Source organism: Cladophialophora immunda (genome assembly GCF_000835495.1).
Source record: "Cladophialophora immunda strain CBS 83496 unplaced genomic scaffold supercont1.6, whole genome shotgun sequence".
In the NCBI taxonomy this organism is placed as follows: domain Eukaryota; kingdom Fungi; phylum Ascomycota; class Eurotiomycetes; order Chaetothyriales; family Herpotrichiellaceae; genus Cladophialophora; species Cladophialophora immunda.
In genome coordinates this window covers 2,929,254-2,944,886 of record NW_015622546.1, presented here as the reverse complement: position 1 = coordinate 2,944,886, position 15,633 = coordinate 2,929,254, and the positions used below count along the sequence as shown (strand labels likewise).

The following is a 15,633-nucleotide window of genomic DNA, read 5'->3' as shown; positions in this document are numbered from 1 at the left end:
CCGAAATTGTACGAGAAACTACTCGCATATGCTATAATACAGGCTGAGTATGGAGATGCCTGTTGCAAAGCCGATTGGGAGTCGACGACGCGAGCGAGGGTCTGCCTGGGCCCGGGTTGCGCTGGAGATAGGGCGAGCTGGACCCAAAGACGTTGCCGTAGACTCGCCTGACATGGTCAGTTAAAGGGGCAAAACCCCCAAATTTGCAGATGAAGTCAGAAGGGGAATTGCACCTGTATAGCATGTTTTGCGGTATTCTCATCCTGGAGATGTCGACGTAGAGACTTACATGTCCTGGCCAAGTTATCGAAAGAACGGACATCGAGCTTGGTTGCGATTTGATGGTGAACATCGAACGGTAGCTGTACGAACCGAGAGGACATGGCATTCGACGGTAATAGGGAAGCCATGGTAGAGGAGGGGGAAATGGCGACGTAAGGTCACAAAGAGACATAGGCGGAGATATATGACCGACTGCGTCGACGGGGAACGACAAGCTTTTGTCCGTCCGCGAGTGACAACCACTCTTCCCAGGGTCACGCCCCAAACAGGTGGGGTCTGGGCGCTTGTACGTCTACTTATTAGCTACCAGTCACCATATAATTCTCATTTCTACCCTTCACGCTTTAACTTGAGCCCGAACTGGCCCTTATACTCTACCGCCCCGCCAGAGCCTCAAGAACCTCATCCCAAGTGGCTGATCACTCTTGCCGCTAAGGACCCTTTTTTGCTTCAGGTATGATTGTCTTCCCTTCCTCTTTCGTCTTTGCTCCGAGTACGAAAGACACTGGAACATTTTGAGTTTGGGGTTTCTTCCCTTCCCCTCCCTCACTACCTTTTCCTTGTTGCGGTGAATTGGAACATCCTGCGGTCCATCGAACACGGGCAATAGCACGTCCAGATCCTTATTGAAAATTTTCTCACACTGACATGAGCTAGAGACATCGACGTTTGCCTCGATAGTCAACATTTTCTCCTGCTTATCTTAGGGCTGCAACCTCAACCGGTTTGTTGGACGGTCTGTCAGATTCACTCATGTCTCGGGATCAAGACACCTTTTTCGACTTGGAGCGGGACATCCTTGCACCTTCTCGAAGTCCATTACTTGAGCCAGTAAACCCGAAGTACGAACCACGATATAGCCCTGCACCTCTTGTAGGCGTCAGCGAACAATCCTCGGATTCCTCGGAGGCGGAGGATACAAAAGCGGTGAGGCATCAGGCGAGACCGATAGCTCGGAAGGGTCGAGCCAACCGCACCTTTGCCGACGGCTTACTGAATCTTTCCTTGTGCACACTCGCTAGCCAGGCACAGCAAGAGCCGATGGACGCAAGAAGTCAATCAGAAGAGGAGGAGCAGGAGGAGGGTGAGGCTCAGGCCAGCCAAAGACAAAGGAAGGGGCCCAGGAGGGTGATTCGACATGGAGCAAACTTGGTCCGAACCAAATCAAGGCCGGTTACGAGGACGGCCTTACTCGCCAACCCTGATGGTCCTGACGACGACGATGACTTCCCCATGATTAGCAGCCCAGTCGTTGTGCCTGAAGAGCAACGGGTACGGCCGCCTCCAAAGCCTGAGCAAGCTATCCAAAAGCCCAAAAGACAGGCTCAAGCTTTCCATACAGCGTCCAAGCAAGTAGATCTGTTTAAAACTCAATTCAACATAATCCACGGCGATCAAGATGACGACTCAATCCTCAAGTCACATATTCTTGGGAAGTATGCAATATCGCCCCGTGATGCACATCCAGATTCCACCTTGCCAGCCATACAACAGCGGTCTCCAGCACGTTATTCACCCGCAGGTCTAGCGAATTACATGACGCTCCCATCTCTAGACAGACTTGGCCTGTGTCCGAGCATGATTCGGCCTTTATCGAGCCAATTTGCCACTCATGCATCTCCGGGTCCGCCGTCTTACAGCAACTCATGGACAACAGCTGGGAATTCCAAAGCGTCAGCATTTCCAGATTATACTTCGTCAATCATCACGCCCTCCTCTGGTCCCTCTTCGTTGACGGCTCTACATGAGCGCGATCGAGAGGAGCAAGAGGAGGACAGCAGGACGCAGCACTTCTCTGCCCAAGAAACCGATCTGAAATCTCAAGGTGAAGTTCGATTCATACCTCAGACTCAGCCTACAGCGCGATCGAAGCCTCAGTCCCACCATCAGTCTCCTCCGGAGCCCGAACCTCAACCTTCAACCTCAGCTGAATCGCAGACTAATCCCGACACCGAATCCCAATTCTCCGAACTTGAATCTGAGCTTGAATCTCAGCCGGAGCTTGAGCCCGAGCCACAGTCTAAATCGCAACCAAAATGTCCATCTGTGTCTCAGTCCGGGGTGGCCGGCAACGCCGCCGCAAGAGCCCACTTTTCGCTAGGCCGTTTCAAGTGCACATCCGAAGGATGTAATGCCCCGCCATTTCACACTCAATACCTGTTAAACAGCCATATGAATGTCCATTCTAACGAGCGAACTCACTTCTGTCCTGTCAAAGATTGTCCTCGAGGGTATGGTGGTCTGGGCTTTAAGAGGAAGAACGAGATGATCAGGTGGGACGATCCATTTTGAAAACAGACTCTCAATCCATTGCTAACTGCTTCCACTCCCCAACAGACATGGCTTGGTTCATAGGTCTCCTGGGTATATATGTCCTTTTTGTCCCGATCAGCAACACAGGTATCCTCGGCCCGACAACTTGAAGCGTCACGTACGGCAACATCACTCGGCTGAAGATCGTCTTGACCCCAGACTCCGTAAAGTCCTCAATCAGAACACGGATGGAAACAACAAGGCAGGAAAACGACGCACCTGGAACCCCTAAGTTCTCGTAACAGTCGCTGGCCCGATACGTCGTCGACTTTGAGCTGGGGTTTGAGATTTCAAGTGAGTTCTGATGGATTTGTCAAGCCACGAATTAATTGAGCTAGATTCCTATAAACGAAGGCCCAAGTATGGCAAAGCCAAAATTTTGGGGTAATGAAAGACTACTTTTTCCAGCTCGCTAGATAGTTCTTATTGCAGCGCAATAGCAATGCGACAGCTGCTCGTGTTCAACATGTTTCATTGTGAAGACAGTCACAGATCCTTTACTGCATGAGCTGGGTCCAGTAGGCGCAAGGTATGAGTAGTCAAGTAACTGAAGAACATTTTAGTCAGTTAGATGACATGAGTTGGCTACGAGAGAGTGTAACTATGGAAGGGTAATGAGCGTAGCTATATACTTGTGAGGTATTTCCCGAACAGGCGACTGGGAATGGTGTGTTGGTATGTTGGTATGCTGCCCATACCGTTCGGGTCGCCATACCATCTCTTGGAGATCACGTGGCATCACGTGACCTAGCCTTGTACGACTTCTTGTTCCTTGCGGGGTTGCTCTTTCCCTGCAGACCTGTGGTCGCCGCACAGGCATGCGTTTCAAGCAGGCCTTCGCTCGCTAGTCTGCCAATGCCTGACAACCATTAGCAATTTACATTTCCTGCCTCTCTATCCGTATTGCTGCAGAGGTGAGCGGATTACCTACTTCCGCAATTCTCCACCCTGTATACATCTTCTGTCTCCGCGCCAGAAATAAATCAAATGGGGAGCCTATATAGGGTGTAACCTACAGCTAATATGAAGCACTAGTAGGAGCCCGGATTAGGGCTGATCTACCTGGGTGTTGCAACAGTTGCTCGTCTCGTGAAAGAAAGCGGAGCTTGCATGGCCAACACAAGATCAGCCCAACAAGGACTGACAATCATCTCAACTGTGAAATACTGGTGGCCGGACCATAGGGTCCGTGCCTCTTGCGAAACTAGAGGTGATTTTTGATTGATCACCGAGAGCCAGCCACTTCCGCAGGGAGCGATACCGGCAGGGAGATAGGCGTCAGCAGCAATCGTTAGCTGGTGTTAGCACCCAGAGCGCATTGCAATGCCTGTTCGGCGACCGTCACGACGTCCATTTTTAAAAGCCGGCAGGCGAGGGACGAGGGTGAACACGAGCCAGGCTCTAAAACAACTAGAGGAGGATACTGTATCTGTCATCGAGAGCCAAACCATTTACAGGGGAGCAATACGACTTTGGTTGGCATGGCAGATATGTAGCAGGGTTAAGATTGACGGACGAACTGTGATCATTGGGTTCAAAGTGTCACGAGTGCCCAACCAGCGGGGCAACTTGTCTGAAGAGCAGGTGATGAAACTGAAGGGTGGTTGTTATCGATCATCGAGAGCCAACCATTTCCCAGGACGTAATGCCGACAGGGAGGCAGGGAGTGTCAAAGGCAAATGGACGGCTGGTCTTAACACACCACTGAACGAAAACCTGGACAAGCCTGGACCTCACTGTGCTCTAAACCATTAAATGCCTCACGGTTTGAGAGGCTAGTCATCGTTGTTGCCCGGCAGCCTATCGTCTTCTAGTCTGCTGTTGATCCAGCCTTTCGCATTCTTAAGAGCTACGGAAAGGCGAATTCAGCGGCCTGCATGGAACGGCCGAGCCAACCACAGCCAACCACAGCCAACCACAGCCAACCACAGCCAACCACAGCCAACCACAGCCAACCACAGCCAACCATTTCAGATGACATGGATTCAGCTGGTGAGAATCCCAGGGGCTGGAGCCCGTCGACTAGTACCATTCAAACAACCCTGTGTTGCGGAACGGATGAAATACCTAACTAGCATGAGTACCTCAGCGATTGAGGTTGGTCGACGCTGTTCCCAATGCGACGACTAGTAAGTTAACTGTTCCCGGGCGCTGCTCTGAGACGCAATAGAACAAATAGCAGGAATCGAATCTTTCCGGTCCAGTCTTCTGCATAAAAGCCCAAAACAAAGTTTAAAACTAAAAGCCAATCATAACCGAATATTTACCTCAATGATGTGACAGGCAACATCAGGTTTAGTTTAGGATGTGACAAAATGAAATTCTCCGATATAGAGCCGCCAACCATGACGTTTGACTCCTCTCGTATGCATCTGGAAAGTCGGTGGCCAGATGCTAGTGTCCACAGGTCTTTACGAAACTAGAGGATGGTTATTATCGATCATCGAGGGCCAACCATTTTGCAGGAAGCAAATACCCACGGGGTGGCAGGAAGTGTCAAAGGGCAGATCGTTGGCTGTACAGTCCTAGCACACCACTGTCGCAGCGCACTTCAAGCTATTAAATGCCTCACGAAAGGCTGGTCATGGTTGTTGCCTGCGCGGCGACGGCGATATTTACACGCCATGAGAAATGAGGTGGCGGGAGGTTACTCCTGTTTCACTGAGGAGTTCAACCTGGATCCCTATTTAATATGCCCACAAGTATGGAACAGCTCTTCTGAAGCTTCGAGACTGGCAATTGCTTTTGCTTTTTCTTTTCTTTTCTTCCTCCTTGATTTTCTGAGTCCACGTCATTATTAAAATGGATTACAAGTATTTCGAAGTCCTGTGGCATGCGCAACTGTGGCAGCCCCCCTCGGTCATACTCAAAAGTCCTCTATGTCGTGATTTTATGACACTATCAGCATATCGACCCACACCACCACCGTATGCACCGATATTCATTCAGGATGCAATCAACACGTTGGTTGACCTGCACCGTATACTGGGTACACACATTGACGACGCCCTCTCTGAAGCGCAAGCCATCGCAATGACCTTCATTGATCGCTGGCATGAGACTCCCGAATTAGAACTTCAAACCGGAGAAGTTCATACGACAAGCGCACCGGCACGCCTCTACTGGCGGGTAAAGCTGTCTTGCATGGCCACGAAGAAGTTTCAGGTCTGCTCTGCGGATGAATCCCTCATCGCAGTTCAGCTACACAGTGGTGAATGGATCACCTGCCTGTGGCAGGAGGTGGCAAGCCTAATCAAAAGGCTCGGAGATACAGCACCTCCAAATACTCCAACAGTCGGAGAAGAGGCAAATGTGGGAAATGAGGACGGTGACTGATTTGTATGCGAACGGCGTTACGGCACATGTTCAACGTGGCAGGATGTCAAGGGTCCGGGATCCCTTGGTGAATGAAGACGGAGAAGGACCCTAGGTTTTTGGAAGAAGTCCATATACTTCTGCACTCTCTAGTATTACCCTCGAGCGATATTAAGAATCCACAATTGGTCATCTAGTGATCTTCATTGACGAGATCAGTGAGTGAAATCTAAAAGAATTGTCCTTGAGATACTCTGAATGTTCGATCCCAATGATCCTGCTTATTGAGGGATAAGACATTGACAGACGAACGAATGCTATTCCTTGGGGATTTTACAGGATCTGTTGAATAGTTATCCACGTCCCTCATTCCTGCAACATCGATTATATCGGCCCCAACCACCATTTCGCGGTCCCTTACTGGATCACGTTTGCCTGTGACTGGAATCAAAGTCAACCGAGAGTGGAAGTGGGCGGATGGTGGTCGATTCGGAAGGTTTTACATCTCTTGGCAGTTTACTGGTGTCTTGCGGATGCCAGCGATAGCAAGCATATCGCCCCGCCGCTGTCGGAAGAAGCAGCTCCAAACCTCGCCAGCGTGTGTGACAAGTCACCCTTCGAGAAATGTTGGTGGACGAGACGTCGTGCAACTCTCGGTGCCCTTGATCAGATCGCCCTTGAGCTCCTGAATTCTATTATCTTCTCGTTGGACATATCTACTCTTGACCAGTTCAAAAGAGTTATATAGAGCGTAGACTGTCTTGTGAAAAGGGGGATTGCTTAAAGTTTTGGGCTGCTGCTGAAAAACCTCCTCAGTCGCATCCCGTGCCGATTGCCAGAGTGGATTTTTTTGGGCGTGACAACCACCAAAATCCGGTACGACTCAGCTTTTTGTAACCCACTAGGACTCGACATATCAGTATCTACCAGCATTTACCGACAGGGAGGCACGTATCCTCTAGGGAATTGTCATTCGGCCAGTTTCGAGTTGTCACCGTAAGTAAACAAAGCATAGTCGATTCCAGGCTGCGACAGAATGGACCCTCCCATGCCGCCAAGATCGGCTAGACCCTCAAAGGATTTGTTGTTAGACAATGTGGCAACGCGAAAAGGGGAGAGACAGAAACCAACCCACGTTTGATTATGGAACAACCAGGGAGCCAAATGTGCTGCTTGCGAGGTTGGGCCAGATTTCAATCTTCACCCAATAGGATCGTCTTCTTCTGGCCACGGAGTCGCATACGAACACGGCGGTGACGCCCTTTATCTTGGGACAAACGCAGGTCCCTATGTGGATGATCGGTATTGTCCTCTCTGCGCGCGTAATTCAACTATATCAACTCTCCTTTATGCATTTTTGCGTACAAGCACACTAGAACAGTTCTCAACTTCCCACTACCTGTCAAATATCCACCGAGCAATCCGCAGGCAATATGCCTACGGAAGAGACCTCCAAATGCGAGTTTTGCGGCAATAATATCCATCCAAATTGGCAGTGTCCTACAGACGCGGACCAGTTTCGACCTTGCTGCGGAGCCTATAAGAATAAACCCCATATGATCACAGATAGAACTGCAAAGGACTGCAAGCGGGAGGACGAGAAAAGTTACCAAAGTCGACCTAAATCGACTGAAGATCATCAAAGAGTCGCTGAAGGTAGTTAGCTCTACTCAAGGTGCGTAAAAGGAGATCTTTCGTGCACGTACGCGCAAGGTGTATTCTGACGCATTCTCCTAGACAACCCGATTGTGCTGGGCGATGACAACCCAGTCGATACCCAGGACGATGCCGCCGCTGATGAAGGAAAGCGATCTAACAAAGACAACTCGTCGAAAGGATATTCTCAGAATGGAGATCGCATGTCTTGCCAAAAGATGGCTGTTACTTTGTGCTGCCGCCTTGTGTGGAAAGGAAGCAAAAAGCGTCGAGGTCACAACCAGCTTGATCCTTAACTATCACTTTAACTGACACTTTTTGCCGTCGTCCTCCTGTTGGCGTCTAGGTCAGTACCGGCACTGCTTTCGTCCTGTATCGTAAGCCTTACTGGTTTGATCTCAACGCCACCCGGTCTGTGTTGGTTGGCTTTCAAAAACTGTTGACACGCATCCCCCTTCTGTGAATCGGGTTGTACAATGCACTGGTGGGTCCTGAGTGACCTTTGGCCACTTATGGGTTACGGTTGGGAATCTAACAAGTTTTACGGATAACGGTTGCCGAACAGGCAACTGCGATGACCAGCCTCTCAACCGGTGAGGCGTTCTGAGGTTTGAAGCACAGTGCCGCATAGACTGTACGGGCCTTCGCTTAATGTCTCATACCAGCCAACTATTTAAGCTTTGACACTTCCTACCTTACTATCGGTATTGCCCCCCTAGGAAATGGTTGGCTCTCGATGAAAAATACCAACCACCCTCCAGTCTCCTCTTTCGACGAGTTGCCTTAGCTACACATAAGCTCCACAACAATGATGGCCTTGGTGGTGCTCGCTCCTCGTCTCCCATCCACACTATTCGATGTGAGCGGCAATTGGGCATCAAGTTCCAGCCTCTTGAATTCCTAATTGTCCAGTCAAAGACGTTGAAACAACCCAACATGTACCCTAGCTGCCTCCAAGTCGTCATGCCGGGATTGTGTTATGTGTACAGTCCGCCAACCTTCAGGGGTCCTTTGAACATGGCTGATATTGTCACCCTACATATCATAATGTCCGCTGATGCTCGCATACCTGCAGGCATCCCATGGTTCGGGGAGGGGACGTGCTGTCACATCGAATGACTGGTGAGGGACGAAGAGACGATACTTATTGGGATTAACACATTCTCTGCGCGAAGGGCTATTGCGAGTCTTCAGTGTTTTCTCTATGAGCTCGAAGTTCAGTTAGAAGAAGATTATGTCGGCATCTTCCGCCTCTTTACGTTTCAGCTTAAAGCGCTTGGCCGAAAAGTCGACGAGCGATGTCATGCTATCGGTGAATGGCCCCGGTAATGGGAAGCGCAGATGCTCCCCCTCTCCGGCGTCCTCGAAAGGCCTCTTGCGGCTTGTGCCCTCGCGGTCAAGGCTGCTGAACATAACATCGTCACTGGCTTCCAACGATAGGGTGCAAGCCGACTTTACAGTACGGGAATCACAGAGGCTGACTTCAACTTCTGTTGACGTTCCAGCCAGGGTGTTTGAGGACACCAAGCTCGCCGGGAAATAGCGAGTAGTGGAGGCGTGGCCGTGACGGTAGTTGGAGCCTCCGAAATGGCCTCCCTGTCGATGACTTCCCATCCAATCCATTGAAGTATGAGTGTGCCCGTAGCTGCCTGATGAAAGTGGACCGGCATGCCCATCGCTCCCATGCCCTGTTCCGCGGTCGGGATCCATGCTAGCCTGGCTATCTCGCCGTCCATTGTCCTTGTAATGGACGGGCGATCGGCCACGCACCACTATAGGGTCAGATTCCTTGGTCGCTATCACGACCCAGTTTTCGTCACTCTGCCTTCCGATATTTGCGGAAAGCTCAACCACCACCAAAAAATATTGCTGCTGCGCACGCCGTTTACCGTTGTTGACGTTGTTGGCGGTGGCTTTCTGGAACTGGATTCTCTCAAATGTATGTGAAGTCGGAATCGAATTGGTGCCGGGGTTTTCGAAGCCTGAAAAGGGGCCCATGATACCTGGATGGAGATGGTTTGGCCCCCCATAAACATGCCCGGCACTCGGGTATGTGCCGTTGGGACCAACAGCATGGTTGGGGGACGGCGCAATAGGATGGCGGCCAGGAACTGTCGCCTTGTCCCGTTTAGGGGTATGTTGAACGAGACCTCGGGCTTTACTCTCACCGTTACTGGTTATGGCGGTCTTTGCAGTGACTGACACAGTAAACTGATGGATCAACTCTTCGGAGCCATTTCTATTGAGATAGAATGGCCCATCCACGATGCCATTTCGGAATCCAAAAGAACATGTTACTGTAAAGTAGTTTCGGCGGTAGCAAGTCCATTTTCTGTCCACCTGGAAAAATCCTTTCTGTATGGAAGCCATAATTTCTGGCATCAAACGTTGATTTCGGAGTGTCAACATAGGATAGAGAACAGTGGTTTCGTGAAATGAAGGCCCATCTTGCTGTGTAGTGCTCGGGCTTTCATGGCAATACGCTGACATGTTTTGGCCTGGGTATGAACCCTCTTGGGCTGGGAAAGAAAACGCTGGACTGCTGCGAGCAGGATACGGATTTGGTTGATACCTTATTCCTCCTGGAAAAGGTCCTGGACTTATTTGGGTTTGAAGAGTCGTCGAATACTGTGGTACCATCTCTCCCATCCTCCTGAACGTTGACCCGATGCCGTTTGCCGAATTGTACGAATGGGGAGGTGGCAAAGGAGGCCTGTACGACAGACAGGAGAAGATGTGAACAAGGGGAATGCGGACCTCAATATCAAAATATATCCTGTGCCGTAGAATTTGTTATGGGTTCGACGCTTTAGGGACAGGCTTTTGAGGTCAATGGCACTGTTGATAAGATGAATAAGAGGCTTTGGCTGACATAAATGCAGGGAGGGGGCTTGGGCAGGCGATGGGTTATATAGGAGAACTGGGGGGACAGCCGCAGGCTGTCGATGACCCCTGCTTGCCTGGCTGCAGTGAGTTGACCAGGCCTCCCATTCCCACGCCACAGTAGAGGGCCATGCGCTCGGCATGTGATCACTGAGCCTTGCTACCCAGCCTTCTGCTTTTTGTCCCATTCATTCGGATCTGCCACGAAAGCCACTAGGTGATGGAGCACGGAATGTGACCAAGGCAGCGTGTCGAAAGAGGACGTAATATTCTCAACATATGGAGAGGGCCAATAGACATGCAAATCATGACAATCACACCTCCTACGCCTCCCGTTTGCATCTAACAGCTGTTGGCCGGATCCTAGGGTCCGTGCCTCTTATGAAACTGGAGGGTGGCTATTATCGATCATCGAGAGCCAACCATTTCGTAGGCAACAACACCGACAGGGAGGCAGGAAATGTCAAAGTAAGTCGTTGGCTGATCAGCACACTACTGAACGAATGCGGAACTGGTCTGCAAAATCGTCAAATGCCTCGCCGATTCAGAGGCTGGTCACAGTTGCTGCCTGTGCGGCGACCGTTATGGCGACCGCCGTTGAGAGTCAGTTGGCCGCTGGAGTCGATGAGCCTTCCTGAGCCCCCCTGCACTGGAGGGAACCTCGCAGATTCCCTGCCTCGACGCTGCTGCGTAACATTTCCTTGTAACCTCAGCCTAGCCTTTGCAATAGGGCACCCAATGGCCACAAAATCACAATGCGGTGTGGCCCAATAAAGTTCTCGTGGCACCAATATACCTCGTATTTTTCGTGCGACAGCCTCCCGAGATGTATAAATGCACCGTTACCAACCATTGTCATTATGCTAGCTATACTGACACGCAAATTCTGCGCCACGGAGCCCCTAGCTGACGCCTTCTATTTATCTTCCACCATAAGGCATTAGGTATGATAACAGCAACGTCTTTCAGACTATCCACTTCTACACTACTAGCGAGGGAGGATAGCGAATAACAATAGCTAAGCAAAAAAGACGTACGGCGCTGTGGCGGGTGTTTGTGCGGAAGTGTCTCAACTGGCCTACATCGCCATTTATGCAAAACGAGGTTGAGAATCTCCTGCAAACCTCTATATATAATACGCCGGGATTTAAGTGCGTTTATTGAAAACTTTTCCAGAGGCCTCCATTTCCCAACTAGTCATTTCCGTCTCAACGAAGCCTACCCTCGTAATCATTATGGATCGCTTAGATATACACTCGAAATCTTCAGACCACGAAAAAAGTCGCTCCGTCCGAAATCTGAAACATCATGACTTGGTGGAACAGGATTTCGAAGACCTTGACCTGAAGAAGATCAACGAGAGTACACAAACACTCAATACGGAATCGATATTTCAGGGCGACAATATTGGTCAAGAAGCGATAGATACGATTGAAAAAAAAGGCAAACAAATTGGGTCTGGACATAATGCGACAATCCAGACGGTGAAAATCCGCAGGCAATGGCTTGCTTGCAAGACGATTTGGATTACAGTGGAACAATGCCGTGAGGCGTACGAAAAAGAAATCGAGTGTCTCCTAAAGCTGCGAAAAGGTGCACGTTGGCATATTGTACAAATACTCGGTCACTACATCGACCCCACCAACGAAGGCCACATCATCCTGTCTCCATTGGCGGAATGTGATCTTGAGGATTTTCTGGATGGACCACTCACAGTTAGGGGTCGGCTAACGATGCAGCGGTGGTTTGGCTGTCTTGCAGCGGGCCTCAGATTTATTCATGACCATGAAATCAAGCATAAGGACCTGAAGCCTGGGAATATATTGATTCATGGTGACAACGTTGTCATTACTGATTTTGGAATATCAAAGCATTTCTACGGTAGAAGCTTATCGCATAGCCACTGCCTTAGAGCTTTATTATACCAAGCACCGGAGGTTTTTGCGGGTACTCGCCGAGGTCGATCGCAAGATGTGTGGGCTTTGATCTGTTGTTTTATCGAAATGGTTTCTGTCTTAGTCGGTTCTGGGAGGACTGAGTTCCGCACATGGTGTATGCCAGGGCAAGAATGGCGATTCAATTTCGGCGAGGATTACGACGTCGTTGTACGTTGGTTAAAGCACCTTCTTGGCTAACCAAAAGGAGAGGGGCAGCTTGCACTCCTTAGTTTGTTTCTTAAAGGATTCAAGATCGACAAGGAAGACCGTCCAACTGCCGCCGACCTCTTTAACAAGCTACGAAGCATTCCTTCTTTCGTTGGAGAATGTTGTAAGGTGCCAATTTCTGGTTCTGGACCCATTGCCGCGGGCAAGAGGAACCAGTCTCCAACAACACTCCTATACTATTTCGCCATTTATCACATTGTTGAACTCGCTAGGGAATTAGTGCCCCCCAATACGTACCGCAACGGCAAATGTTATACGGTATTCAGGAAAGATCTTCTTTTCGAACCAGAGGTCGCTCAGATAAATTGCGATGAGATCAGGAACATCTTCGGACTGATGAATCATCATTGCGAGCCCACCGTCGAGCCTAGGTGCATGAGGGTGTCGGGCAAGTATAGAGTTAATCTCTATACTACGCGGGATGTCTATGATATGGAAGAACTCACCTTCGATTACGGCAAAGGATATTGGGGAAAAGGCAATTGTCTATGTCCAATCCACCACGTGACATAACTACGTTGACGGAGCTATGTCACGTGAGTATCACTCGATTGAGTCTGGCCTCGTCTATTTACCGCCTCCCAGCCTCCAATCAGCTGGTAGTGGAGGGATCTCGACGGATATATTCCCCTGCTTCTCCACTTTGCATTCCTGCCACGAGGGTTCGATTTTTGTTAGCTTAGTGCTCTGAAGCTCTCTTCTGGTAGAACAAGTAACCGCTTCAGCTATGGCCTGCTTGTTTACACCAGCTTCTATCGGCGATATAGGAACCGGATTTTCTAGATATAGTGGTCGCTGGTTACCCCGTTCGTTTGGGCGGGGTTGTCGTCCATGTACTTTCGTTGATTGGCACCGACGCTTGTGCATGACACAATCTTCTTGGTGGTGTTTCTGGTGCTCTGGACCGTAGGATATGAAGACGTTGTCTCCCTCTCTGACAACACGACGTGCTTCTGGATTTGCAGGAGGTGATACTGTCGGGTTGGGAGATTTAGTCACTGTCTCCCGTTCCTCAGCATTGAACATTATTTGGTGCACATCAGCGAGGTGGTGAAGGTAGTGATCGACTTGGCCAATTTTGCCCAGATTGGCACAGCGCGGGTGAAAGCAACGGTGGGGGCCTAGTCCGCCGAAACCTAAATGACGAAACAAATGTCTTTTCCACTCCGTGACATTAGTATACTGGTGAAACCGAGTTGTGGCATCAACAGATTCGTCACCGAGACACGAGGGACAAAGTCCTGGCCGAATGAGGTTGTGACGGAACTGAACCATATTACACTTCAGCGGTAGCATTCCTAACTCGCCGTCAGGGCGCAAGTGTTCTGCGGCATGGTCTTCCCAATCCACCGTGCTCGTCCACCATTGGAAACACAAAAAGCAAAACTCTTTAAAACGACCAGCCGCACGGGCGCGAGATTTTTGACAGTGGTAGACGTGAAGCCACCATGTCGTAAACCTGGCCCTATTTTCGAGTTAGTGGTGGCACGCATGTTCCTCGACTCGGTAGAGAATCACCTGCTTCTGGGTTGGCCGCAACCGTCACAGTTGGTGAACGAGCTGTTCAAGTTCGAACAGTGTGTCTGTGTCTTTGTCGACTGCATCAACTGAATCAAGTCACTCATGACCTGGATCCCAATTTCATCACGAAGGCTTCCTTCTTTGAACAAGTTTTCCGCCAAGCGATCTCGTTCAGGCATTATTTTCCTTGTTTGCACAAAGTCCGATTCGTAAGGGTAGTGCTTCGACGTGTCACTATCTACCGATGCGCCAATTCTGTGTCCTCGCAGGAGCCGATCTCGCAACTGGCGCCGCTGGTCGTACCATCTCTGGCGTCCCTTGCGGTTGTCATTGTTACCGCTTGATGCGGCTATCTGAGTATCGCCGGGAGGATTGACCTGACCTGCTTGCCAACGGAGAGATTCTGGCAGTGCGGGCCGATAGCCGTAGTCTCGGCGCAGTAAATATCCACGGAAGAGCTGGTGTATATGGCGGTTCTGCCGTTCAAGCCCGAAGAAGGTAGCCTGGCCGTCGACCGTGCTCATGCGAGGCTGGTATGCAGCTGCGTAAGTTCCTTGGTTCCGGTGGGCAGCGAACCGCATCCGTTCATTGATGGAATAGCCGTAATCTGGAGAGGCGTTTTCAACACCTTAACGTGTACGATTTTGATGCCAACATAACTTACTGTCCACTTCCAAGAGAGCCTCCCGACGGGAGGCGTGAAATGTCAGGGTTTCGCGGAAACCTGTTCGTCGGCCTAGCGCAGCTAGTGCATGGCTCGCCAATGAAGAAGACGTTTGGGTCTCGTGCACGACCCCATCCGCACGACACAAAGGAAATATCGGAATGTCGAGGCACCCGTCTTCGTAGCATAAGATTTCGTGAACTCCTTCCGACGGTTTCTCAGCCATACAAACCTCGGCCCAAGATTTGTACGACCGGAATACCCCTGCCGCGAGAGCTCGCGCCATGAAGAACAAGACAACGTTGTAGTAGAAAGGTTGGCCGACTAGTTCATAGAGTAAGTGCTCGGGCCTATCTTCGGAATCAGACTGTAGCCACGATAGGGTTGCGATGGGAAACTTTCTCACTGTTCTCGTGGCAAATTTTGAAGTCCCTTCGCCTGGTCTCGCCGCAAATCGAGCACGATTTGGGGCTGCTCTGTAATCCAGACCTGGACTACTGTGACGTCCTAAGCTACATTATTCAAATTCTTGCAAATTTAGGTACCTCACTTACACGGAATCGAAGATTCTTCTCAAACTCTCCAGCCCGGCCGGATGTGCCACAATGTAACAGCTGAAGGAGGTGCAATCCACCGCGGTAGAGCTCATGGTGGTAATCGTACCAATCATTCTGCCAGAGCTGCAGAGACGCCGCCTTAAAGTCTAGAAGGGTGTAATTCTTGACCGGCCGCCGGGCGTGGGAGAGGCCGAGAACACCGTTCTCTCCTCCGTAGATCAACTACAGGAGAAGAGAAAAGAAAAAAGTCAGCTGCGATTAATTGATCATATCACAA

At 50.2% G+C, this 15,633-nt stretch overlaps 3 protein-coding genes across 3 annotated transcripts; 2 read left to right on the top strand and 1 right to left on the bottom strand.

Moving 5' to 3' along the window:
• Positions 1-18: 18 nt before the first annotated feature.
• Positions 19-410, bottom strand: PV07_10523 (uncharacterized protein; the record flags this gene model as incomplete). The annotated part of the gene is made up of 2 exons (XM_016397858.1): positions 19-167; positions 290-410. The coding sequence occupies 2 exons, from the start codon at positions 408-410 to the stop codon at positions 19-21; spliced, it is 270 nt and encodes an 89-aa protein (XP_016245049.1).
• A 229-nt stretch (positions 411-639) lies between these two features.
• PV07_10522 (uncharacterized protein) lies at positions 640-3,030 on the top strand. Its single transcript, XM_016397857.1, has 4 exons — positions 640-736; positions 940-2,555; positions 2,620-2,889; positions 2,934-3,030. The coding sequence occupies exons 2-3, from the start codon at positions 1,036-1,038 to the stop codon at positions 2,825-2,827; spliced, it is 1,728 nt and encodes a 575-aa protein (XP_016245048.1). The 5' UTR covers positions 640-736; positions 940-1,035; the 3' UTR covers positions 2,828-2,889; positions 2,934-3,030.
• Positions 3,031-5,269: 2,239 nt separating this feature from the next.
• PV07_10521 (uncharacterized protein) lies at positions 5,270-6,159 on the top strand. The gene has a single exon (XM_016397856.1). It carries the CDS (start codon positions 5,398-5,400, stop codon positions 5,929-5,931), a length of 534 nt encoding a protein of 177 aa, XP_016245047.1. The 5' UTR covers positions 5,270-5,397; the 3' UTR covers positions 5,932-6,159.
• Positions 6,160-15,633: the final 9,474 nt, after the last annotated feature.